The sequence below is a fragment of the Cherax quadricarinatus genome, chromosome 38 (assembly GCF_038502225.1).
Source record: "Cherax quadricarinatus isolate ZL_2023a chromosome 38, ASM3850222v1, whole genome shotgun sequence".
Classification (NCBI taxonomy): domain Eukaryota; kingdom Metazoa; phylum Arthropoda; class Malacostraca; order Decapoda; family Parastacidae; genus Cherax; species Cherax quadricarinatus.
Window position 1 is genome coordinate 24,100,354 of NC_091329.1, and position 27,500 is coordinate 24,127,853.

General features: G+C 43.9%; 1 protein-coding gene across 1 annotated transcript in view; it reads left to right on the top strand.

The window, feature by feature from the left end:
• The first annotated feature begins 2,792 nt into the window (after positions 1 to 2,792).
• The window catches only part of LOC128692823 (rifampicin phosphotransferase), a 240,021-nt gene continuing 215,313 nt past the window's right edge, over positions 2,793 to 27,500 (top strand). The window contains exons 1-5 of the mRNA XM_070092185.1: positions 2,793 to 2,983; positions 6,382 to 6,520; positions 9,762 to 9,879; positions 24,010 to 24,201; positions 24,857 to 24,991. Coding sequence (XP_069948286.1) covers positions 2,849 to 2,983; positions 6,382 to 6,520; positions 9,762 to 9,879; positions 24,010 to 24,201; positions 24,857 to 24,991 — 719 coding nt within the window. The 5' untranslated portion in view covers positions 2,793 to 2,848. The remainder of the gene's footprint in view (positions 2,984 to 6,381; positions 6,521 to 9,761; positions 9,880 to 24,009; positions 24,202 to 24,856; positions 24,992 to 27,500) is intronic.

Consider the following 27,500-nt stretch of genomic DNA (forward strand, 5'->3'; position numbering starts at 1 on the left):
TCAGACATACCCTTCAGACATACCTTTCAGACACACCCTTCAGACACACCCTTCAGACATATCCTTCAGGCATACCCTTCAGACATACCCTTCAGACATACCCTTCAGATATACCCTTCAGATATACCCTTTAGACATACCTTTCAGATATACCCTTCAGACATACCCTTCAGACATACCTTGCAGACATACCCTTTAGACATGCATTCATGTGTACATGTATTTTTGAGTGTATGTATATAAGCATATGCATGTACAGATGTACTCTTGTGCTTATATATATATATATATATATATATATATATATATATATATATATATATATATATATATATATATATATATATATATATATATATATATAAGTATATATGTGTACGTGATGTGCATATGCATGCAAGTGTATATGTATGCATGTGCCTGTGCATGTTCAAAAATGTATGAATGAGTGTGTGCTTATGTATATATGTGTACATGCATGTATGTCAATTTGTAAAGAGTTAATGTAATCGCTGGGTAATACTGTGTCATGCAGGGTTCTGCATGACATCGTAATGTACATATAGTGGAGAAGTGTGCCATAATAGTATGAATGTTTTAATTGTAAAAAATAATTTTATAATTCATAATGTGCATTTGGGGGCACTGTAAAGTACTCTAACTGTAATTATAAAGAAATCCTGCTAGGGATTTATTTTCCAAGGGTGTTTGGGTACGCGGAGTAAGTGAGGCTGAGGGCAGTCACGTGGAGTCAGCATGGTGTGGAGGCTGGTGTCGGAGATCCTGTGTATTTAAGGCTAAGTTTGTAGTTGTGTACTCCTTTTGTTTAGCTAACCCAAGCCATAGGCTCTTCTATGGCTTACCTGTATGTTCACCCATGCTCTGACATGGTCAGGGTGCTGGGGGATGAGTGAGGAAATAAGAAATGGGGTTTGTAGTGATGGCCTGGCGCTGACTAGGCCTAGTGGTTATGGTGGCTGGACCTCCAGCCAGCTGTTTCTTGTGTACCCTCATTTGGGCGTTTAGGATTAAGGTGTTTCTAGAGTGTGTATATAGTGTTATGTTGAATAAATAGATATATTTTCCTGAGAGTAAGACACATGTGCAACATCTGGGTATCTTTATTGTAGACGTGTCGCCATCCAGTGGCTTTATCAATACAAATTCTAGGACATAACTTGAAGACAGTAGAACTATGTACAGAAGATGAGGTAATCTACAATAAAGATACCCAGATGTTGCACATGTGTCTTACTCTCATCTTGTCGGTATTATATACCATTCGTACACATATATTTTCCTAACAGGGATTTTTGCCTAACTCTCTGTTAACCAACCCATTGAAGTAACACGTACTGGTTTAGCGCTTTCTGTTTTGACTGGGATAGCCCTGGGTGGCCTGTTTATGCTTGAGATGTGTGTAACTTTTACCTTTGCCCTTAGACAAGGCTCAAGTCCCCAGCTATCCCACATTTCTGCGTAACATACTGGCTAGTAAGTTCTCTACAATGTACTTCAAAATTATATCAGTGTTCAGAGCTGAATGATAGCTCTAGGCCTTTCATAATGGAATCAACACATCATCAGGAGCTTGCAGTGCTGCAGAAAAGAGAGGAGGTCCAAGTAAACCCGACCACAGGAAGCACCTTGGCTGCAACAAGGGCGCTTATAGAAAAAAAAAATGGGAAAATTGAAATATTAGTTTTCAGGCGATATTGTGCGCGTGTTTTATGCAATTAACAACAACCAGTCATGGCTAAATAATACCGGATAATATAACTTCTCAGCGGTTTTAACTTAACGTGTTGTCGCATTTCATGATATTGTTCTCTTACAGATAACAAGGGTTTGCCTCTTCAGTTTGACCTGAAAGATAGAGAGTCTTAATGGAAGGTTTGCGTTACTTTTGGGCTGTATATGTACTAATTTACCATTTTTATTAAAAAATATGATAACTTGTGACTGCCTCCTCTGATATACAGTAAATATTTAGTTTTTAACTGCCATAGGAACTTATGCCTCACTCTGCACTAGTCTTATAGTATGCAGTAAGGTGCAGGTGGTTGGTAGTTATGCAATACCTTGCAGTACCTTGCAGTACCTTGTTTTCGGATCACACAGACATAAAAGCACATCTATTTTTATTTTGTACACTATGCTAGGTAAATTAGACAATTTGCCTAGATATTTCAATTTATTGGAGAATGACGCTTGCTTTGTGAGTGAAGTTACTGTCATGGATGATAAGCTACACTTCCACATGATCCTCTGCTGATATTATTCCATCTCTCCCTGTTGCTATATACAGCAATTACTTCCATTACAAAGTTTTATCAGAATTTATCTGTAGCGAATGTTATAATATGTGAAGTATGCATCTAGCCCTAGTTACTGTACACGTATTTCCTTCACACATTAATGGTATTGATTTTCTCATCATTTATTTCACTACTTTGTAAAAATTTAAATGTGTGGTCTCGTCTTTACTCGTCTCTTTAGCGAAGAAATCATGAATAAATCCTTATTAAACTCGTATGGAAACGTGAACCCCATATTGATAATACAATTCTTAAGAGAAGAAATGGAAGAGGGAATTTTGCTCAATTTTTATATTCCATTTTCTTTTTTAAATAAGTTTTGCAAACTTTTGCATGTAAATAAACCACGGAACGGATGAGGTTTGAACCCATGACCAATAACCTGATCTAGTTGGTCATCCTATCTATACATCATTTAGCTATGGCTTTCTTCCTGCTTGTATTTATATTTTAAATTCTTTTCTTTCGTGGCAGGCGTGAGAGGAGCTGCGTACTGGTGTCGATGGACCAGACTGGTGTTCGAGGTATGGATGGAACGACTCTTGTGGCAGAACAAGATCAACAACTATGACCTGAGCGACACCGCAGATTACGCTAAATGTGGGTTTGTGGCTACACCCAGCGAGCAGGAGCTGGAGAAACTCAAGACACTCATCACTGACCGTGTGAGTGTTGACGCAACACTCACTGACCTAGTGTTGCTACCTTTGTTTTAACAACACAAAGACCTCAGTGTCATTACTGAGGTCTTTGATACTATTACATCTGAAAGTTGCCAATGATATCACTTGGTGAGGAATGGCTGAATCAGCTTAATCAAGCACGATCTTCAAGTCATGTTTGTCTTTAAATAAATGATCTTCCAGTAAAAACCTAGTCTGTTAGGATTGTTAGCTCCATTTTAGTTACAAGTGTATTATGCACCACATAAACCAACTGTGTATTTTTCGTGACAGCACAACCTATTGAGGCGGAAAAGGAGAGTTCAGATGCAGCTGATTCTTTTTAGAAATATTAATTCCACGATCACATCTAATTTCACTCTTGATACTGTACGCATAGGTAAACATCAAAGATTACGTCCATTCTGATGCTCTCTTTAAATTTGTTTCACACACTTTGCAATTAGGTGTTTTACATTGCCCTAGCTTGCTTAAAGAATGGCATAGCCATCTATAACAATGGCATTAGGCTTTCCTTGAAGTTTTTTCTTTAATATTGGTGTGGAAAATTGCATTTATCTGTATGTATCATTATGTACATAGCAATAAATGAACATAGATAATTATTATTTATCAGTTAGACAAGTAGGAATTTGGGACACCTAGGTCGCAAAAATGTCCCCCTTCGATACCTACAACTGTCATATCCACAAGTTGCTCTGGACCTATTAATTAAATGAAATATACATACACCAGGAATACTGGTATATAAATTTGTGGACTGTATATTAAAAATAATAAATGGTTATATATATGCACAATTACATAACAGAAGGAAAATATATCTTAATATCACTCACCAATTTGACTGGATATTAAGTTGTATCATACTCAGAAAAACCTCACTAACTAAATTTATGAAAACACTGGCCAGAATTATACACAAATCTAGAGAGCTTATCTAAGGTTCCTGGAGCTGTCTTGTCCAGTCATCTGATATCTCAAGTTATGCAGGAATGCACATCCACCAATTTCGCCTCCTATTTGAGAGGTGTCAGCACAATTTTAACCTCTTGAGCACGAAAAATTCTTCCTATTCACTAACGTTGTAGCCAATTCAAAAACCAAGATGGCGAGTCTCATCTGCGCAGACGCAGGCTTTCCGTTTTCTATGACATAATATTATTAAATACAGTATGGCCATCTATTTACATATAAATACTGAATTTCTGGAAAATATATACAGTATTTTCCACAATTGGTTTTGATTCATCAGCTCTTATATCTCTGTTGTTTTCGTCAAACATTGAAGTTGGAACTTGTGCTGGTTCACAACTCGTTATGTTTTTTAAATTAATATTAGGAGACATGACGATGCAATAACCCTTGCAAATTTCAGTCGGGATCTAAATTGTACAGCAGGACCTGCCCTTGCTGTCTTGTTCTCTCACATCGTAAAACTCCATCTCCTCAAGAGATGATGAAATCCTTCAGGCCAGTTTGCCTCGTAGTCATGCATGTGCTTTTTTCCCCACATTTTCAGCATCTACGTTTACTCCTTCTGAGCATTTATGTCTTGAGAATAAAAGATGGCCTGCCTCTTAGTTTTATCATGTTTAAATTTATGATACCATCTCTCCCATGCTGCCAACTGCAGCTGTCCACGTGTTGGTGTTTCTGCTTATTTGGGAAGACAGGAGCATAGCTCTGTCTCCATTAACATTATCCCACATGCAAGCTCACTGTCAATTTTAAGAATAAGAAACTCTTCATTGTCTTGTGTCTGCAGCCTATTTCCATACTGTGATCTCTGCAGTTTCGACACCATTATTACTGGCATTGCTGTGCGGACTGGTAATCATGTTGAACTTCAGAGTATGCATAAAACACTGTTACACTTTACCAACACACATTATGACATAGTTGACTTAGTTTTTCATCTTTGGGTTGTGTATTAATTTACTGTGTATGAGAGATAGCCACAGTGGAGTGGCTTGTAAACTAGTGTTTGAGTCACCTATTCTGGGTGGTACACATGGTCTTTGGATTGACTTGGACTCGTTTGGATATTGTTTGCCTTACTCATTTTTGGGTGTATTGGACTCTAATTCTACATTGTTTAGTGTAGATTCAGTCTTAGGAAGAATTTGCTTCCTAACAGCAAGTAATGAGTCAACCTAGGCTTTGCCTAGCTTTGTGGATTTAGCCTATTCTAGGAATGAACGTACTTTATTTCTGATCGCCTTGTTGGTATCTACACATTGTATGTACTGGACATACTTTGAGCAAGTGAGTTGTACTTGTGTGGGTTTCAAGTGTTTGGTGTGATACATTTTATGATTAATCCAGTGACTTAGAATAATTATCAGTATTATTTTAAAGTTTTATTTTGTGATTACTATTTCTCGAACAGACTTTAAATATAATGGTACAAGATATTTTTATTCAGTAAAGAGAGGCACATTTTTACATTTGTTTTATCAAATCCTCAGACTGATGATTAGAAGCAAGACTTTAGGTTCACATCCGTAAGACAGCTTTTTTACAACGAGCCCTGTTTTGGGAACGTGGCAAGTATGCCTCACATAACTCTTAGGTCTGTTGAGAGAGTTCATTTGCAACTCTGTCTATTGAGGGTTTTGAGGTATTGTTCCAAGGCTTCTTGCGCGGGCTGGGATTGTGAGATACCGAGATATGGTTCGCACAGCAACCGAAATACGTCTCGTTTCCACATAAATTCAGTGGTTCTCTTTCCCAGGATGTGACCCACAACAGCGGACCATTGTTGCTGTTAGTTTATTCTTCATGTTATATTACCTGACATGGGTCGTTGTCATAATCTGATCGATTCATTGTTCCCACGAGTTGGCAGAGTCATGATATAACCATGGTACTGCAGATACATGTGAAGGTTGGTTAGCTAATTAATACACAAATAACCCGCACAGAGGAGAGAGAAGCTTATGACGACGTTTCGGTCCGACTTGGACCATTTACAAAGTCACACTAACATGAAGGTGAGGGAGCCATTATATATAGAAGAGGGGGGGGGGCAAAGACGAGACAAAGAGAGGAAGAAGACAGTGGAGAAATAGTGTTGTTAGTGGAAGTAGTAGTAGTAGGGAGAGTAGTGGTAGAGGCATAGAGACGGAAAGAGGAGTGAAGCGAGGTAGTAGTAGTGGTTTTAGTAGTAGTAATGAATAGTGACTTGCTGGCCGGACAGCAGGTCAGCTGGGTGACAGTCGACTTACACACAGGTACCTGTATACTGGTAGGTGGACACGGATAACAGTTGGAAGTTGGAAGGAGATATGTCCCTGTGTCTCGATTCCCGCTGAATGAAGAACTATTTAACCAGCTCCGTAAGATGTTACATAATGGAGTGTAGTGTTTTATTTCAGCATGAGGACGATATGAGTATGTGTGGTGTGGACAGTGAGGGTCGCGTCGTGGCGGCGCGTCTCGTCAGACTCACACATCGTCGAGCTTCTGTCTTCTTGTGTGTCCGGGACCACACTGGCGCCCTCTACATCCTCCCAAGTGAGTCTCTAGTATACCTTACATACCTACCCAAGGACTCAAGAACACACTCTTGTCAAAATGTTTCCATTAATAAATATCCTGAAGTACACGTAAGTTTTTTTTTTTACTCATATCTTCTGTAGTACCTGGAGTTTACCTGGAGAGAGTTCCGGGGGTCAACGCCCCCGCGACCCGGTCTGTGACCAGGCCTCCTGGTGGATCAGAGCCTGATCAACCAGGCTGTTACTGCTGGCTGCACGCAAACCAACGTACGAGCCACAGCCCGGCTGGTCAGAAACCGACTTTAGGTGCTTGTCCAGTGCCAGCTTGAAGACTGCCAGGGGTCTGTTGGTAATCCCCCTAATGGATAATGAGAACCTTCAGAACAAAGGAGGCCAAGCCCATGATGACACTGTTCAGGTCACTTGTTCTATCTAGGCTGGAATATTGCTGCACACTAACAGCACCTTTCAAGGCAGGTGAAATTGCTGACCTAGAAAATGTACAGAGAACCTTCACGGCGTGCATAACGGAGATAAAACACCTCAATTACTGGGAGCACTTGAGGTTCCTAAACCTGTATTCGCTGGAATGCAGGCGGGAGAGATACATGATTATATACACCTGGAAAATCCTAGAGGGACTAGTACCGAACTTGCACACGAAAATCACTCACTACGAAAGCAAAAGACTTGGCAGACGATGCAACATCCCCCCAATGAAAAGCAGGGGTGTCACTAGCACGTTAAGAGACCATACAATAAGTGTCAGGGGCCCGAGACTGTTCAACTGCCTCCCAGCATACATAAGGGGGATTACCAACAGACCCCTGGCAGTCTTCACGCTGGCACTGGACAAGCACCTAAAGTCGGTTCCTGACCAGCCGGGCTGTGGCTCGTACGTTGGTTTGCGTGCAGCCACCAGTAACAGCCTGGTTGATCAGGCTCTGATCCACCAGGAGGCCTGGTCACAGACCGGGCCGCGGGGGCGTTGACCCCCGGAACTCTCTCCAGGTAAACTCCAGGTATGCATGCTGGGAGGCAGTTGAACAGTCTCGGGCCCCTGACACTTATTGTATGGTCTGTTAACGTGCTAGTGACACCCCTGCTTTTCATTAGGGGGATGTTGCATCGTCTGCCAAGTCTTTTGCTTTCGTAGTGAGTGATTTTCGTGTGCAAGTTCGGTACTAGTCCCTCTAGGATTTTCCAGGTGTATATAATCATGTATCTCTCCGGCCTGCGTTCCAGCGAATACAGGTTTAGGAACCTCAAGCGCTCCCAGTAATTGAGGTGTTTTATCCGTTATGCGCGCCGTGAAGGTTCTCTGTACATTTTCTAGGTCAGCAATTTCACCTGCCTTGAAAGGTGCTGTTAGTGTGCAGCAATATTCCAGCCTAGATAGAACAAATGACCTGAAGAGTGTCATCATGGGCTTGGCCTCCCTAGTTTTGAAGGTTCTCATTATCCATCCTGTCATTTTTCTAGCAGATGTGATTGATACAATGTTATGGTCCTTGAAGGTGAGATCCTCCGACATGATCACTCCCAGGTCTTTGACGTTGGTGTTTCGCTCTATTTTGTGGCCAGAATTTGTTTTGTACTCTGATGAAGATTTAATTTCCTCGTGTTTACCATATCTGAGTAATTGAAATTTCTCATCGTTGAACTTCATATTGTTTTCTGCAGCCCACTGAAAGATTTGGTTGATGTCCGCCTGGAGCCTTGCAGTGTCTGCAATGGAGGACACTGTCATGCAGATTCGGGTGTCATCTGCAAAGGAAGACACGGTGCTGTGGCTGACATCCTTGTCTATGTCGGATATGAGGATGAGGAACAAGATGGGAGCGAGTACTGTGCCTTGTGGAACAGAGCTTTTCACCGTAGCTGCCTCGGACTTTACTCTGTTGACGACTACTCTCTGTGTTCTGTTAGTGAGGAAATTATAGATGCATCGACCGACTTTTCCTGTTATTCCTTTAACACGCATTTTGTGCGCTATTACGCCATGGTCACACTTGTCGAAGGCTTTTGCAAAGTCTGTATATATTACATCTGCATTCTTTTTGTCTTCTAGTGCATTTAGGACCTTGTCGTAGTGATCCAATAGTTGAGACAGACAGGAGCGACCTGTTCTAAACCCATGTTGCCCTGGGTTGTGTAACTGATGGGTTTCTAGATGGGTGGTGATCTTGCTTCTTAGGACCCTTTCAAAGATTTTTATGATATGGGATGTTAGTGCTATCGGTCTGTAGTTCTTTGCTGTTTCTTTACTGCCTCCTTTGTGGAGTGGGGCTGTGTCTGTTGTTTTTAGTAACTGTGGGACTAAAAACAACAGACATAGCCCCACTCCACAAAGGGGGCAGTAAAGAAACAACAAAGAACTACAGACCGATAGCACTAACATCCCATATCTCATTCTCATTTTTCCTCGTCTGTTTTTCACTCTCATGTCGGACACTTTTTCTGATTTTCATTCGTATCATTGGTCCTTGTTATGCTGTTGTCTTTCATGGAGACTGTCACGTGACCTCGGCTTACTCTGTCTTGTGACATTTCTTCTCTTCTCAGACCCTCCTAAGACAACCTGTGGTTGCTGCCTTTAATCCACAGACAACACAACCACCACAGTCTGGGTGATTCTGCCCTTTCTGTTCAAACTTATCAGTTTTCTTTTGGAAACTTTTATATTTTATACCTAGTGACAGAAGGTTGAAGAGTCTTGAACCCCGCATGGTAACACACTGTTTTGTAATTGTTTGTACGCACCTCTAATTTTCATTAGGTTAATTCTACTCTTACCGTCCGTTTCCCTAATTCCAGTAATTTGCTAGGATATTGTGTAGATTAAGGACCCAGGGGTAGTTTTAGTGTGTATTCTTCCTTCTAGATATTATATTCCGAACAATATTGTAGATTTGAGAACAATCTCTCTCTCTCTCTCTCTCTCTCTCTCTCTCTCTCTCTCTCTCTCTCTCTCTCTCTCTCTCTCTCTCTCTCTCTCTCTCTCTCTCTCTCTCTCTCTCTCTCTCTCCCTCCCTCTTCTTCATAGTCTGGCGTTTTATAACAGATCGCGGGTTCTGTCCCCGCCTGTGGTGTGGTTTCTCTTTCATATTCTGGTATATTATTCCTCTCAGTTGACACTGTACTACCAACATGGTTTCAACGTTTTCTTTTAGATAAGTTAATAATAAAATAAACGACGACAATAATTAAAATAATAATAATAGTTGTAGCCCTGCTGACCTGTCCTCCGCCGTCAGATCAGCCAGACAGTAACCAGGTCAACGTGAGTGGAGACGGATGGGAGGCTGCGGGACTCAGCCTCACCTGTGTGTACCCCATGAGGCTCTGGAGGCTTACCTTCAACGGTCTGCTCAGGTAGGCTCACAACACCTGCTCAAGCAGGCTCACAACACCTGCTCAAGCAGGCTCACAACACCTGCTCAGGTAGGCTCACAACACCTGCTCAAGCAGGCTCACAACACCTGCTCAAGCAGGCTCACAACACCTGCTCAGGTAGGCTCACAACACCTGCTCAGGTAGACTCACATCTGCTCGGGTAGACTCACATCTGCTCACGTAGACTCACAACACCTGCTAAGGTAGACACACAACATCTGCTCGGGTACTCACAACATCTGCTCAGGTAGACTCCCAACATCTGCTCAGGTAGACTCACAACACCTGCTCAGGTAGACTCCCAACATCTGCTCAGGTAGACTCACAACACCTGTAAAGGTAGACTCACAATATCTGCTCAGGTATACTCACAGCACCTGCTCTGGTAGACTCACAATATCTGCTCAGGTAGACTCACAACACCTGCTCAGGTAGACTCACAACACCTGCTCAGGTAGACTCACAACACCTGCTCAGGTAGACTCACAACACCTGCTCAGGTAGACTCACAGTATCTGCTCAGGTAGACTCACAACACCTGCTCAGGTAGACTCACAACACCTGCTCAGGTAGACTCACAGTATCTGCTCAGGTAGACTCACAACACCTGCTCAGGTAGACTCACAACACCTGCTCAGGTAGACTCAGCACCTGCTCAGGTAGACTCACAGTATCTGCTCAGGTAGACTCACAACACCTGCTCAGGTAGACTCACAGCACCTGCTCAGGTAGACTCACAGCACCTGCTCAGGTAGACTCACAGTATCTGCTCAGGTAGACTTGCAACATCTGCCCAGGTAGACTCAGTATCTGCTCAGGTAGACTCACAACACCTGCTCAGGTAGACTCACAGCACTTGCTCAGGTAGACTTGCAACATCTGCCCAGGTAGACTCAGTATCTGCTCAGGTGGACTTGCAGTATCTGCTCAGGTAGACTCACAATATCTGCTCAGGTAGACTCGCAACACCTGCTCAGATAGAATCACAATATCTGCTCAGGTAGACTCACAATATCTGCTCAGGTAGACTCACAATATCTGCTCAGGTAGACTCGCAACATCTGCTCAGGTAGACTCACAACACCTGCTCAGGTAGACTCACAACACCTGCTCAGGTAGACTCACAACACCTGCTCAGGTAGACTCACAACACCTGCTCAGGTAGACTCACAACACCTGCTCAGGTAGAATCACAATATCTGCTCGGGTAGACTCACAATATCTGCTCAGGTAGACTCACAACATCTGCTCAGGTAGACTCACAACACCTGCTCAGGTAGACTCACAACACCTGCTCAGGTAGACTCACAACACCTGCTCAGGTAGACTCACAATATCTGCTCGGGTAGACTCACAATATCTGCTCAGGTAGACTCACAATATCTGCTCAGGTAGACTCACAACACCTGCTCAGGTAGAATCACAATATCTGCTCGGGTAGACTCACAATATCTGCTCGGGTAGACTCACAATATCTGCTCGGGTAGACTCACAATATCTGCTCAGGTAGACTCACAATATCTGCTCGGGTAGACTCACAGTATCTGCTCAGGTAGACTCACAACATCTGCTCGGGTAGACTCACAACATCTGCTCGGGTAGACTCACAACACCTGCTCAGGTAGACTCACAACACCTGCTCAGGTAGACTCACAACACCTGCTCAGGTAGACTCACAACACCTGCTCAGGTAGACTCACAACACCTGCTCAGGTAGACTCACAACACCTGCTCGGGTAGACTCACAACACCTGCTCAGGTAGACTCACAACACCTGCTCAGGTAGACTCACAACACCTGCTCGGGTAGACTCACAACACCTGCTCAGGTAGACTCACAACACCTGCTCGGGTAGACTCACAACACCTGCTCAGGTAGACTCACAACACCTGCTCAGGTAGACTCACAACACCTGCTCGGGTAGACTCACAACACCTGCTCAGGTAGACTCACAACATCTGCTCAGGTAGACTCACAACACCTGCTCGGGTAGACTCACAACACCTGCTCAGGTAGACTCACAACACCTGCTCGGGTAGACTCACAACATCTGCTCAGGTAGACTCACTGCTCAGGTAGACTCACAACACCTGCTCGGGTAGACTCACAACTCTGCTCAGGTAGACTCACAACATCTGCTCGGGTAGACTCACAACATCTGCTCAGGTAGACTCACAACACCTGCTCGGGTAGACTCACAACACCTGCTCAGGTAGACTCACAACACCTGCTCGGGTAGACTCACAACATCTGCTCAGGTAGACTCACAACATCTGCTCAGGTAGATTCACAACACCTGCTCGGGTAGACTCACAACACCTGCTCAGGTAGACTCACAACACCTGCTCAGGTAGACTCACAACATCTGCTCAGGTAGACTCACAACACCTGCTCAGGTAGACTCACAACACCTGCTCGGGTAGACTCACAACACCTGCTCAGGTAGACTCACAACACCTGCTCAGGTAGACTCACAACACCTGCTCAGGTGACTCTGCTCAGGTAGACTCACAACACCTGCTCAGGTAGACTCACAACATCTGCTCGGGTAGACTCACAACACCTGCTCAGGTAGACTCACAACACCTGCTCGGGTAGACTCACAACACCTGCTCAGGTAGACTCACAACACCTGCTCAGGTAGACTCACAACACCTGCTCGGGTAGACTCACAACACCTGCTCGGGTAGACTCACAACACCTGCTCGGGTAGACTCACAACACCTGCTCAGGTAGACTCACAACACCTGCTCAGGTAGACTCACAACACCTGCTCAGGTAGACTCACAACACCTGCTCGGGTAGACTCACAACACCTGCTCGGGTAGACTCACAACACCTGCTCAGGTAGACTCACAACACCTGCTCAGGTAGACTCACAACACCTGCTCGGGTAGACTCACAACACCTGCTCAGGTAGACTCACAACACCTGCTCAGGTAGACTCACAACACCTGCTCGGGTAGACTCACAACATCTGCTCGGGTAGACTCACAACATCTGCTCGGGTAGACTCACAACATCTGCTCGGGTAGACTCACAACAACTGCTCGGGTAGACTCACAACATCTGCTCGGGTAGACTCACAACATCTGCTCGGGTAGACTCACAACATCTGCTCGGGTAGACTCACAACATCTGCTCGGGTAGACTCACAACACCTGCTCGGGTAGACTCACAACACCTGCTCAGGTAGACTCACAACACCTGCTCGGGTAGACTCACAACACCTGCTCAGGTAGACTCACAACACCTGCTCAGGTAGACTCACAACACCTGCTCAGGTAGACTCACAACACCTGCTCAGGTAGACTCACAACACCTGCTCAGGTAGACTCACAACACCTGCTCAGGTAGACTCACAACACCTGCTCGGGTAGACTCACAACACCTGCTCAGGTAGACTCACAACACCTGCTCAGGTAGACTCACAACACCTGCTCAGGTAGACTCACAACACCTGCTCAGGTAGACTCACAACACCTGCTCAGGTAGACTCACAACACCTGCTCAGGTAGACTCACAACACCTGCTCGGGTAGACTCACAACACCTGCTCAGGTAGACTCACAACACCTGCTCGGGTAGACTCACAACACCTGCTCAGGTAGACTCACAACACCTGCTCAGGTAGACTCACAACACCTGCTCAGGTAGACTCACAACACCTGCTCGGGTAGACTCACAACACCTGCTCAGGTAGACTCACAACACCTGCTCGGGTAGACTCACAACACCTGCTCAGGTAGACTCACAACACCTGCTCGGGTAGACTCACAACACCTGCTCAGGTAGACTCACAACACCTGCTCGGGTAGACTCACAACACCTGCTCGGGTAGACTCACAACAGGTAGACTCACAACACCTGCTCGGGTAGACTCACAACACCTGCTCACCTGCTCGGGTAGACTCACAACACTCACAACACCTGCTCTGGTAGACTCACAACACCTGCTCAGGTAGACTCACAACACCTGCTCGGGTAGACTCACAACACCTGCTCAGGCAGACTCACAACACCTGCTCGGGTAGACTCACAACACCTGCTCAGGTAGACTCACAACACCTGCTCGGGTAGACTCACAACACCTGCTCAGGTAGACTCACAACACCTGCTCGGGTAGACTCACAACACCTGCTCGGGTAGACTCACAACACCTGCTCGGGTAGACTCACAACACCTGCTCGGGTAGACTCACAACACCTGCTCAGGTAGACTCACAACACCTGCTCAGGTAGACTCACAACACCTGCTCGGGTAGACTCACAACACCTGCTCAGGTAGACTCACAACACCTGCTCAGGTAGACTCACAACACCTGCTCAGGTAGACTCACAACACCTGCTCGGGTAGACTCACGTGGAATGACTTGTATTCAATTATTCCTTCATCTACACTATATATTATTTATTTTCACATTTTTAAGTGATGTCTTAAAGTAACAAAAAGTTTTCACATGTATTTTACATGTGACCACATAAACACATGAGTGCATGCACACACCCACACACACATGTGTGTGCAAAGTCATGAAGATTGGGGAAGGGCAAAGAAGACCGCAGACGGAGTACAGTCTAGGGGGCCAGAGACTACAAACCTCACTCAAGGAAAAGAATCTTGGGGTGAGTATAACACCAGGCACATCTCCTGAGGCGCACATCAACCAAATAACTGCTGCAGCATATGCGCGCCTAGCAAACCTAAGAACAGAATTCTGACATCTTCATAAGGAATCATTCAGGTCCATGTACACACTGTACGTAAGGCCTATATTGGAGTATGCAACACCAGTTTGGAACCCACACCTACCCAAGCATGTAAGGAAACTCGAGAAAGTACAAAGGTTTGCAACAAGACTAGTTCCGGAGCTATTGGGCATGTCTTACGAGGAGAGGTTAAGGGACACAGGAGCACAGGAGAGATTGGGGGAATTTGATAAAGACATATAATACTAAGACGAATCGACAAGATGAATATGAGGTCCAGCCTTCCTGGCTTATCTTCTGTCTGGTAGTGTCGCTAACATGTTGATACATCGCATGAGGTTTTTCATTACCGCCTCCATCATCTTAGCTCTCCACATTTCTGGTCCTCCATGTGGCTCCAGGTTTTACAGTCACTCTCCTTGTTGTTGAAATCACCCACAACTGGTAACTTTGCCCTACCCATATGGGCCCTTCTGCTCACCTCAGCTAGTGTGTCAACCATTGCCCTCTTGCTCTCATTGTAGTATTGTCTTTGCCTCCAGATAGTCTGTGGCAGGTTGTAATCACCACCTTGGGACCCCCGAGTCTGAAGTGTTCCTACTATTTAGTTCCTTGCTTCCCGTCTGTCCAATCCTTCCAACTCAAAACTCCACTGTTTTTTGATGAGCAGTACAGTGCCTCCTTCCCCCTCTGTTCCCTCAATCGTTCCTCAGGATCTGATATCCGGTTGGAAAGATCACATCTGTTATCTCCATGAGTTTTGTTTCCATGAGTGCTATGATGTCTGGTGAAGGCTCTATGATTATTTCGTGTCACTCCTCACACTTATTTGTTATTCCGTCTGCAGAGTATACCATACCTTCAGCTTCTTTTGTAATACTGTATTCCTGGGAATTTGTGGGGGCTGGGGGAAGTGGGAGACCAGGCAGGATACTTTGGAAGGTTGCTGTAAAGGTGGGGGTTTGTGCTTGTGGGTGGGGGCTATGGGTGCAAAATGTGGTTGGTCTTGGGGTATTGTGTTTGGATGCAGTGGGGAGGTGGAGGTTGAGGGTGTTCTGTGAGTAGTTCTTTGGGTGGTTGTGTTTGCTGGTCCACCTGAGTCTAGGCTACCTTGCTTGTCTCTCTTTCCTGCCCCTTGCATCCTCTCTGCTTCTATCATTCTGTTCGTGTTCTGTCGCAGTTGAGTTCTTTAGCCATGGTTTCTGCTGCAGGATCCTGTTTCCCACTGTTTCTGTCTTTAAAGTCAATCTGACTAGACGATTTTTTCCCCTCAAGTAAACCCTTATTCTCTGAAAATTTGTCATTTCGGCCATGTCCTCCTCTCCTATCAGGAGGCCAAGACAAAACTACAATGGGAGCAAGAGGGCAATGGTGGACACTAGCTGAGGTGACCAGAAGGGCCCATATGGGTAGGGCAAAGTTACCAGTTGTGGGTGATTTCAACCACAAGGAGAGTGACTTGGAAAACCTGGAGCCACATGGAAGACCAGAAATGTGGAGGGCTAAGATGATGAAGACAGTAATGAAAAACCTTATGCGATGTATCAACATGTTAGCGACACTACCAGACAGAAGAGGATGAACCAGCAAGGCTGTACCTCATATTCACCTTGATTAGTTCAAATGTTGGGGATGTCACATATGAAAGGCCCCTCAGAACCAGTAATAATAATAATGTCTTAATTTCTACAAGTACATTTACAAGGTATACAGGCCTAGTTGACATCAATGACATACTACTATATAAAAAGCCGCTTGTTATGCAGAGCATTTCGGGCAAATTAGGTCAGTTTTGTCCCAGGATGTGAACCACACTGGACTAACACTTAGGTACCCATTTTTATACTGATGGGTGAACAGGGACAGCAGGTGTCTTATGGAAACACGTTCTAATGTTTTCCAGCCGTATCAGAGACTCGAACTAAGGACCTCAGTGTGTGAGCTGAGTGCACTAGCGATCGGGCTACGGGTCCTGAGCTTAGAATACATTGTAGAGTTAACAGTTGAGAGTGAAGCAGTGTGCAAAGGATGGGAAACGCCAGACCACAAAAGAGGGAACTACGCAGGCACGAGACAATTCCTGCACGAGGTGAAGTGGGTAAGAGAGCTGGAGGGAAAGACAGTAAATGAAATGATGGAGCACGTGACCACAAAGTTCCAGGGTGCAGAGGAGAAATTCGTAGATAAAAGGCAACAGAAACACTGGAAAGACAAGAAGCCCTTGGTTCACCCAGAGGTGTAGAGAGGCCAAAGCTAAGTGTGCTAGAGCATGAAAATAGTATAAAAGACAATGGAACCAAGAAAATAAGGCAATGAATCGAAGAGCCAGCAACGAATATGCATGGATAAGGAGGAAGGCCCAGCGGCAATACGAGAATGACAAAGCTGTTGTACAGCCACATCAGAAGGAAAACAACAGTCAGGTACCTGGTAATCAGACTAAGGAAGGAAGGAGGGAAGATCACAAGAAATGACCAAGAAGTATGTGAAGAGCTTAACATGAGATTTAAGGAGATATTTTCAGTAGAAACAGAAAGATTTCCAGAAAACCGGAAGGAATGGTACACCAACAAGTGCTGGACACACTGTAAATGAAGTGATAAGCCTATAGAGGCAGGTGCCAGAAGTCGCCAGAATCTTACCACAGTGGTCAGCTGTTTTAATAATCTTCCTGGCCTGCTAGTGTACTCGCATATAATCTAGTGATACCAGTGAATAGCAGAATACAGTGTTGTAGTAGCAACTAACCAGTATTATAATGGTACTTAGTGGAGTGGAGTGACTTTCATTAGTTTCTTTTTTCTTGAAATACCAGACGTATACTGTGATTTTCATATAACCTGTAGTTACCAGCAGTCGCAATATACACAACGAGAAGCAATTATTACTACAGAAAAAGCGTCCTTCCTCCAAAATTTCCACCAGTCAACTATAGTGATAATATAGCAGTTATTGTGGTGGAGATGAAAAAAAAACTAGAGAAGCTAGATACAGCGATTGATAAACAAGGGTTGAGGCTCGACCGTTCATCATTGTAGGAGCTGCCAGAAATCACCGGTTCTTCAACACGCAAGTTATACTTTTGTATCAAACAAATCACATATTACTCGGGTAGATAATTTCAAGTAGATCCTTCAGGTGTTAGCCCAAATCACCGACCAGTATGTTTTAAATAAGTGACCCACTGATCAGATCAGATCGGCTGGTCCGAACCCTCGACTGGTCCGAACCCTTGACTGGTTTCCAACGGATTCGTTGGACAATAAAGCAGACTGTAAACGGATGGGGTTGTAGGCGCCCTTATCAAACACAAACAATAAATATAAATCAGGAACGTACACGGTAAGCTGTCCAATATACAAGTAAAGTTAGAAATAGAAATACAAATAGCTAGAGCTTCATTTAAGGAGGTTATTAATAGAATATTCAAGAGGTTGCTAGTAGAATTACAGTAAATCAACCATTCAAATCATTATGAAGCCCTGTGTAGTCTGCAGTCAATCGAACAAACGGGCTTCCACATGGATAAATTGTCATTTTTGTGGAAATTGGTGTCACGCCCCTTGTGCAGATATCCAAGAACTAGCTACAAGCAGTATTAAAACAGGGAAGTGTTTTTGGGTATGCCCAAATGAGATAAATCTGTGGACTAAAATCACAAGGGTATTAAAAGAGGATAACATCAAAGCTGCTTTCATAGACAACCTGGAAGCTTTCTACAACAGATGGGAACATAAAAAGTCTGGGCTGAATGGTGCTGCCCTTGATACTGGCCATGTAGTCAGAAACTGTAAGGCTGGAGGTGATGTCCTGGTAGTCAGTAAATGTGGGGCTGATAGTGCTGCCCTGGGAGACAGTAATGGTGAAGCTGGAGGTGCTGTCCTGGGAGACAGTAATGGTGAAGCTGGAGGTGCTGTCCTGGGAGACAGTAATGGTGAAGCTGGAGGTGCTGTCCTGGGAGACAGTAATGGTGAAGCTGGAGGTGCTGTCCTGGGAGACAGTAATGGTGAAGCTGGAGATTTTGTCCAGGTAGTCGGGAATTATACGCAGGAAGGAATACATATAAATGACCTCGTAGGGGACAGGAGCCGTAGTGGGAAAACAAGTGTAGTCAAAGATAAAATAAAACCAATATTGCAAACTAGAAATACCACAGGAAATAGCAAACAAGAGGACTCCACTAGCAATAGTGAGGATATATTACCAAAAACAACTGGTGGGAGCTCCATTGCTGGTGCTAGGGAGGATAGGAATAAGACAGGGAAACATGCACCAACAGGGAATACAGTCACAGAAACCCAAGGCAAACGGAAACCAAGCCTGTGCACATACTATGCACTTGGTATCTGCAGACATGGGAAATCTGGAAAAACAGACGGGACGTGCAACTATGACCACCCTAGAAAATGCCATGCCCATATGACAACAGGAAAATGCAAAATCCCTTCCTGTAAGCTTTTTCACACTGAAATGTGTACCTCTTCAGTACAGGAAAGACTGTGCTATAACTTAAATTGCCAGGCACACCATCTAAAGGGGACAAAAAGATACAAAACATCCAGGCCATGGGAAAACCTGGGTAGCCACAGCCACTCAAGAGGGAGAGCTTTTTTAGTGCCAGGAAGGAAAAAAAACTGGCAGGAAATGGCAGAAATCGTACACCAAATCCAGTCATTCCTGGAGTGGAACCACAGTCGATGGCCTCCACTCCAAACCAACAGATACAGATACTAATGCCGGAAAAAAATTCCCCCCCCAGTACCAACAATACCACCAGTCCGATGACATTCTTCTTTGCAAATATACAGGGTCTAAAGCCAGCAACAAACAACAAAATACCTTTCATCCGTGGACTGCTTGCAGAGGCAAAGGCAATGTTCGCGGCTTTCACTGAGACCCACGTAAAGGATCACTTGGACAACGAAATATGGATCCCAGGTTACAACCTATACAGATGTGACAGAGTGAACAGGCAAAAGGGGGGGGGGTTGGCCTGTACATTGCAGAGTCACTTGTTTGCACAGAATTGCTTAATGCCTCAAATGATGTAGTGGAAGTTTTAGCAGCAAAGGTCGAGAACCAAAACCTAGTCATTGTGGTAGTCTACAAGCCTCCGGATGCAACATCCCAGCAATTCCAGGAACAGCTGTTAAAAATTGACCACTGTCTGGAAAATCTTCCAGCTCCTGCACCCAACATCTTGCTCCTGGGGGATTTCAACTTAAGGCACCTAAAATGGAGGAATATAGCAAATAATATTGTTGCAATAATAACACCAGGAGGCAGCTCTGATGAAAACTCACACTCACACGAGCTTTTAAATCTCTGCACAAAATTCAATTTAAACCAGCAAATAATAGAGCCTACTAGACTGGAGAATACACTAGACCTCATCTTCACTAACAATGATGATCTGATAAGAAATGTCACCATATCTAAAACAATATACTCAGATCACAACATAATTGAGATTCAGACATGTATGCGTGGAGCCCCAGACCGACATAATGAGACTAGTCACGAGGGAGCATTCACCAAATTCAACTTCAATAACAAAAACATAAAGTGGGACCAAGTAAACCAAGTCCTAACCGATATAAGCTGGGAAGATATACTAAGCAACACAGACCCCAACTTATGCCTAGAACAGATTAACTTGGTGGCACTCGATGTATGCACAAGGCTTATTCCTCTAAGAAAAAGGAGGAGTAGATGTAAAATAGAAAGAGACAGGCGCTCCCTTTACAGGCGACGGAAAAGAATAACAGAGCTCCTAAAAGAGGTCAATATATCTGAAATGCGTAGGGAGACACTGGTCAGAGAAATAGCAAGCATCGAACTTAAGCTAAAGGAATCTTATAGGAGTCAGGAATCACGGGAAGAACTAAAAGCCATAAATGAAATCGAAAGAAACCCAAAGTATTTCTTCTCCTATGCCAAATCAAAGTAGAGAACAACGTCCAGTATTGGGCCCCTACTTAAACAAGATGGGTCCTACACAGATGACAGCAAGGAAATGAGTGAGCTACTCAAGTCCCAATATGACTCAGTTTTTAGCAAGCCGCTAACCAGACTGAGAGTCGAAGATCAAAATGAATTTTTTATGGGAGAGCCACAGAATTTGGTTAACACAAGCCTATCCGATGTTATCCTGACGCCAAATGACTTCGAACAGGCGATAAATGACATGCCCATGCACTCTGCCCCAGGGCCAGACTCATGGAACTCCGTGTTCATCAAGAACTGCAAGAAGCCCCTATCACGAGCCTTTTCCATCCTATGGAGAGGGAGCATGGACACGGGGGTCATCCCACAGTTACTAAAAACAACAGACATAGCCCCACTCCACAAAGGGGGCAGTAAAGCAACAGCAAAGAACTACAGACCGATAGCACAAACATCCCATATTATAAAATTCTTTGAAAGGGTCCTAAGAAGCAAGATCACCACCCATCTAGAAAGCCATCAGTTACACAACCCAGGGCAACATGGGTTTAGAACAGGTCGCTCCTGTCTGTCTCAACTATTGGATCACTACGACAAGGTCCTAAATGCACTAGAAGACAAAATGCAGATGTAATATATACAGACTTTGCAAAAGCATTCGACAAGTGTGACCATGGCGTAATAGCGCACAAAATGCGTGCTAAAGGAATAACAGGAAAAGTCGGTCAATGGATCTATAATTTCCTCACTAACAGAACACAGAGAGTAGTCGTCAACAGAGTAAAGTCCGAGGCAGCTACGGTGAAAAGCTCTGTTCCACAAGGCACAGTACTCGCTCCCATCTTGTTCCTCATCCTCATATCCGGCATAGACAAGGATGTCAGCCACAGCACCGTGTCTTCCTTTGCAGATGACTCCCGAATCTGCATGACAGTGTCTTCCATTGCAGACACTGCAAGGCTCCAGGCGGACATCAACCAAATCTTTCAGTGGGCTGCAGAAAACAATATGAAGTTCAACGATGAGAAATTTCAATTACTCAGATATGGTAAACACGAGGAAATTAAATCTTCATCAGAGTACAAAACAAATTCTGGCCACAAAATAAATCGAAACACCAACGTCAAAGACCTGGGAGTGATCATGTCGGAGGATCTCACCTTCAAGGACCATAACATTGTATCAATCGCATCTGCTAGAGAAATGACAGGATGGATAATGAGAACCTTCAAAACTAGGGAGGCCAAGCCCATGATGACACTCTTCAGGTCACTTGTTCTATCTAGGCTGGAATATTGCTGCACACTAACAGCACCTTTCAAGGCAGGTGAAATTGCTGACCTAGAAAATGTACAGAGAACCTTCATGGCGTGCATAACGGAGATAATACACCTCAATTACTGGGAGCGCTTGAGGCTCCTAAAACTGTATTCCCTGGAACGCAGGTGGGAGAGATACATGATTATATACACCTGGAAAATCCTAGAGGGACTAGTACCGAACTTGCACACGAAAATCACTCACTACGAAAGCAAAAGACTTGGCAGACGATGCAACATCCCCCCAATGAAAAGCAGGGGTGTGACTAGCACGTTAAGAGACCATACAATAAGTGTCAGGGGCCCGAGACTGTTCAACTGCCTCCCAGCATACATAAGGGGGATTACCAACAGACCCTTGGCAGTCTTCAAGCTGGCACTGGACAAGCACCTAAAGTCGGTTCCTGACCAGCCGGGCTGTGGCTCGTACGTTGGTTTGCGTGCAGCCAGCAGCAACAGCCTGGTTGATCAGGCTCTGATCCACCAGGAGGCCTGGTCACAGACCGGGCTGCGTGGGCGTTAACCCCTGGAACTCTCTCCAGGTAAACTCCAGGTAAACTGCACACAACCGAGGAGGGGAAGAGACTGCTAAGCGAACTAGATACTTCAAAGGCGGTGGGACCAGACAACATCTCTCTCTATGGGTCCTGAGAGAGGGAGCAGAGGCACTGTGTGTGCCACTAACAACAATCTTCAACACTTCTATCATAACAGGGCAGCTACCTGCGATGTGGAAGACAGAAAATGTAGTTCCAGTTTTTAAGAACAGAGATAGATAGGTAGTATTAAACTATAGACCAGTGTCACTGATATGCATTGAATGTAAAGTCATGGAGAATATAAGAAGAAGAGTAGTGGAACAGGAATGAGCTTATACACAATAACCAGCATGGTTTCAGGGAGGGAACTGTATAGTCCTTGTGGCTTAGCGCTTCTTTTTGATTATAATAATAATTCAGGGAGGGAAAATCCTGTGTCACAAACCTACTGGAGTTTTATGACAAAGTACCAGAAGTAAGAGGAGAGAGAGAGAGGTGGGTAGACTGCATTTTCTTGGACAGTAAGAAGGCTATCGACACAGTTCCGCGCAAGAGATTAGTGCAAAAGCTAGAGGAGGAGGCAGGAATAACAGAAAAGGAACTACATGGATCAGGAATACTTTACAAGAAAGAATCAGCGAGTGATAGTACTTGACGAGGTGTCACATGTGACGAGTGGGGCTCCATAAGGATCAATCCTAAAGCCGGTGCTGTTTCTGGTATATGTGAAAGACATGACGGAAGGTACAGATTCAGAGGTGTCCCTATTTGCATACACCTGAAGCTAATGCGGAGAATTCAAGCAGACAAGGGTCAGGAAGGCCCACAGAAGGATCTGGACAAGCTACAAACTTGGTCCTACAAATGGCTCCTGGAGTTTAACTCCACCAACTGCAAAGTCATGAAGATTGGGGAAGATCAAACAAGACCACAGACCGGGTACATGCTACGGGGTCAAGGGCTGCAAACTTCACTCAAGATAAAGGATCGTGGGGAGAGTATCATACCGAGCACGTCTCCTAAGGTGCACATCAACCAGATAACTGCTGCAGCTTATGGCCGCCTGGCAAACCTAAGAGTAGCATTTCGACACCTAAGTAAGGAGCCATTCAAGATATTGTACACCGTGTACGTCAGGCCCATATTGGAGTATGCTGCACCAGTATCTAACCCACACCTTGTCAACTACGTTAAGAAATTAGAGAAAGTGCAAAAGTTTGCAACAAGACTAGTCCCGGATCTAAGAGGTATGAGATGAGGTTAAGGGAAATCAACATGACGACAGTGGAGGACAGGAGGAATAGGGGAGGCATGATAACGACATATAAAATACTGAGAGGAACTGACAAGGTGGATAGGGGCAGAATGTTTCAGAGAAGGGATACAGCAACAAAGGGTCACGACTAATCTTAACACCTTCCTCTAAACGCTTTATAAACAACTTTATTACATAATTTAGGGATTATTTATTTAAAGCTTACTGACGTGCAGCTGACAGATATTAAACTTGTTTACGAATAATCGATTAGTTTTAATCTTGTTTTTTCCAGGAGCAGCCAACAGTGCTTTACACCTAACTAATTCAATTATATTACAGACGGGGATGTCGGGAGGAGTACCTGACGGAGGACTCTAGTGAAGACGGTGAGCAGGACGAGGTGGTCCATGTTCGTCTCAATTTGCTGTGGAGGGCCATGCGTGCCCCCGTGGACGTGTGGGCCCAGGCCAGCACCAGACTCCTGGCACACGCTCTGGCTGCACATTCCAGTACCTCCTTACGCGCCTTCCTGTGCGTCTTTTGTTCTCTCTATTGAGTATTATTCCCTCTATATATCCTTATGATGATTCTTGTCTCTGATTTACTGGTGTCTTCTGTTGTGTCTTTGCTCAGTGTTTGTATTCTGTTGGCATTTTCTGGTGTGTTCTTATTTGCACTGTTTATTTTTTGTAGATATTTCTTGCTATATGTTTATCTTTATATTTCATATTCGTTTTTAGTTGGTTTCTGCTGTGTGCCCTTTTCTCCATTCGACATATTGTTTGTTTCTGACACATGTACAACACTGGTTTCTTATTCAAAAATAAAAAATACTTAGCAGTCGAACATGTATAAGACATTTTAACCACCTCATTGGTTTTCAAAAAAAAAAAAAAACTGAAGAGATTGTAACAACTCAATGATTGAACGAAATACAAAAGGAGGTTTATAAAGAAAATTATGGTTGTAGGTCAATGCAGACCAGAGTAACAGTAACAAGCGTACTCAAAATAGGTTTACTTAAAGTTTTGATATATCACAGAAGTTTTAGTGACATTAATGATTTAAAATTTAGTTAAATATTAATTTCGTGTGCGTCACGGAGGGTAGAGGTTAAGAAGTCAGAATAATGTTAGTGTGAGGTGACCACAAGACAAGTGTGAGTATAAGGTGTCAACGTTGACAGGTGTGAGGAAGGGAGGAAGTACGAGCAGTGGGGTTGTCTCCATGGTACCGTCATGTTACCCCACCATGGTACAACCACGCTGAGCCAGGACCAACAACCACAAGTATGGTACCTGAGGGGACCTCGCTACCACAGGTACTTTGCTGTGTATATATTATAAATTTTTATTTAGAGGTAATGAGAGGCTGAGATAATGGAGGATGAAACAGTGTGTTGTGAAACATGTTTGTGGAGGAGACGCCAGGCAGTTGTACGTGACTGGTGTACAGTTGTACGTGACTGGTGTACAGTTGTATGTGACTGGTGTACAGTTGTACGTGACTGGTGTACAGTTGTACGTGACTGGTGTACAGTTGTATGTGACTGGTGTACAGTTGTACATGACTGGTGTACAGTTGTACATGACTGGTGTACAGTTGTACCTGACTGGTGTACAGTTGTATGTGACTGGTGTACAGTTGTATGTGACTGGTGTATAGTTGTACATGACTGGTGTACAGTTGTACCTGACTGGTGTACAGGTGTACATGACTGGTGTACAGTTGTACATGACTGGTGTACAGTTGTACGTGACTGGTGTACAGTTGTACCTGACTGGTGAACAGTTGTACATGACTGGTGTACAGTTGTACCTGACTGGTGTACAGTTGTACGTGACTGGTGTACAGTTGTACGTGACTGGTGTACAGTTGTATGTGACTGGTGTACAGTTGTACCTGGCTAGTGTACAGTTGTACACGACTGGTGTACAGTTGTACCTGACTGGTGAACAGTTGTACATGACTGGTGTACAGTTGTACATGACTGGTGTACAGTTGTACATGACTGGTGTACAGTTGTACATGACTGGTGTACAGTTGTACCTGACTGGTGAACAGTTGTACATGACTGGTGTACAGTTGTACCTGGCTAGTGTACAGTTGTACATGACTGGTGTACAGTTGTACATGACTGGTGTACAGTTGTACATGACTGGTGTACAGTTGTACATGACTGGTGTACAGTTGTACATGACTGGTGTACAGTTGTACCTGACTGGTGAACAGTTGTACATGACTGGTGTACAGTTGTACCTGGCTAGTGTACAGTTGTACACGACTGGTGTACAGTTGTACCTGGCTAGTGTACAGTTGTACACGACTGGTGTACAGTTGTACCTGAGTGGTGAACAGTTGTACATGACTGGTGTACAGTTGTACCTGGCTAGTGTACAGTTGTACACGACTAGTGTACAGTTGTACGTGACTGGTGTACAGTTGTACACGACTAGTGTACAGTTGTACGTGACTGGTGTACAGTTGTACCTGGCTAGTGTACAGTTGTACACGACTAGTGTACAGTTGTATGTGACTGGTGTACAGTTGTACACGACTAGTGTACAGTTGTACGTGACTGGTGTACAGTTGTACATGACTGGTGTACAGTTGTACCTGGCTAGTGTACAGTTGTACCTGACTGGTGTACAGTTGTACATGACTGGTGTACAGTTGTACATGACTGGTGTACAGTTGTACATGACTGGTGTACAGTTGTACATGACTGGTGTACAGTTGTACATGACTGGTGTACAGTTGTACCTGGCTAGTGTACAGTTGTACATGACTGGTGTACAGTTGTACATGACTGGTGTACAGTTGTACCTGACTGGTGAACAGTTGTACATGACTGGTGTACAGTTGTACATGACTGGTGTACAGTTGTACATGACTGGTGTACAATACGACAAGATGAAGAATTAAGACAGATGTGCAACATCTGGATATCTTTATTGTAGACGTTTCGCCATCCAGTGGCTTTATCAATACAGATTCTAGGACATAATAGGAAGACAGTAGAACTATATACAAAACAGCAGGTAATCAGTTGCTCAGTCTTAGAGCTGGTGATGAGCATCGTAGTCTTCAGTGCTCATCACCAACATCAAGGTCCTTTGTGTATAGTTGTATAGTCTTCTCATTATGTCCTTGAATTTGTATTGATAAAGCCGCTGGATGGCGAAACGCCTACAAATCTTAAAGACACCGAGATGTTGCACATATGTGTAATTCTTCACACGAGGCAGTAAACCTAGACGTTGGTATAGTCTTAACAACTTGTGTTGTCTTAACCTGCTGTATAAGCGGGACAAGCCTGTATATATATATATATATATATATATATATATATATATATATATATATATATATATATATATATATATATATATATATATATATATATATATATATTCTATACCGGATTTTCTGTCATGCTTGGCATGAATCTCGAAATTAGAGGTAGCGACACACAATGCATTACCGGGTTAAATTAAAATATACTATTTTGGCTGCATAATAAACAAAGTAAGAACAGGATGGGAGGTATCAAGTGTCACTTTATGAAGTTCTGGGCTGCTGCTGTAAAGTGAAACAGCCTATTTTGTTCACTTTCAAATACAATGTGTACATTGCACACATTACTTGAAATAATTTCATCCTTAGCTTATAGTGAGTAGTGAATTTATTTATTGTAGGAAGTTTGAATGTTAAATGAGTATCATTGAAAACCGCCATATTAACGAAACGCTGAAAAGCGAAGCTCTGCAAAGCGGATCCTGCCTGTATTATTATTATTATTATTATTTAATTTTGTAAATAAAGTGAGT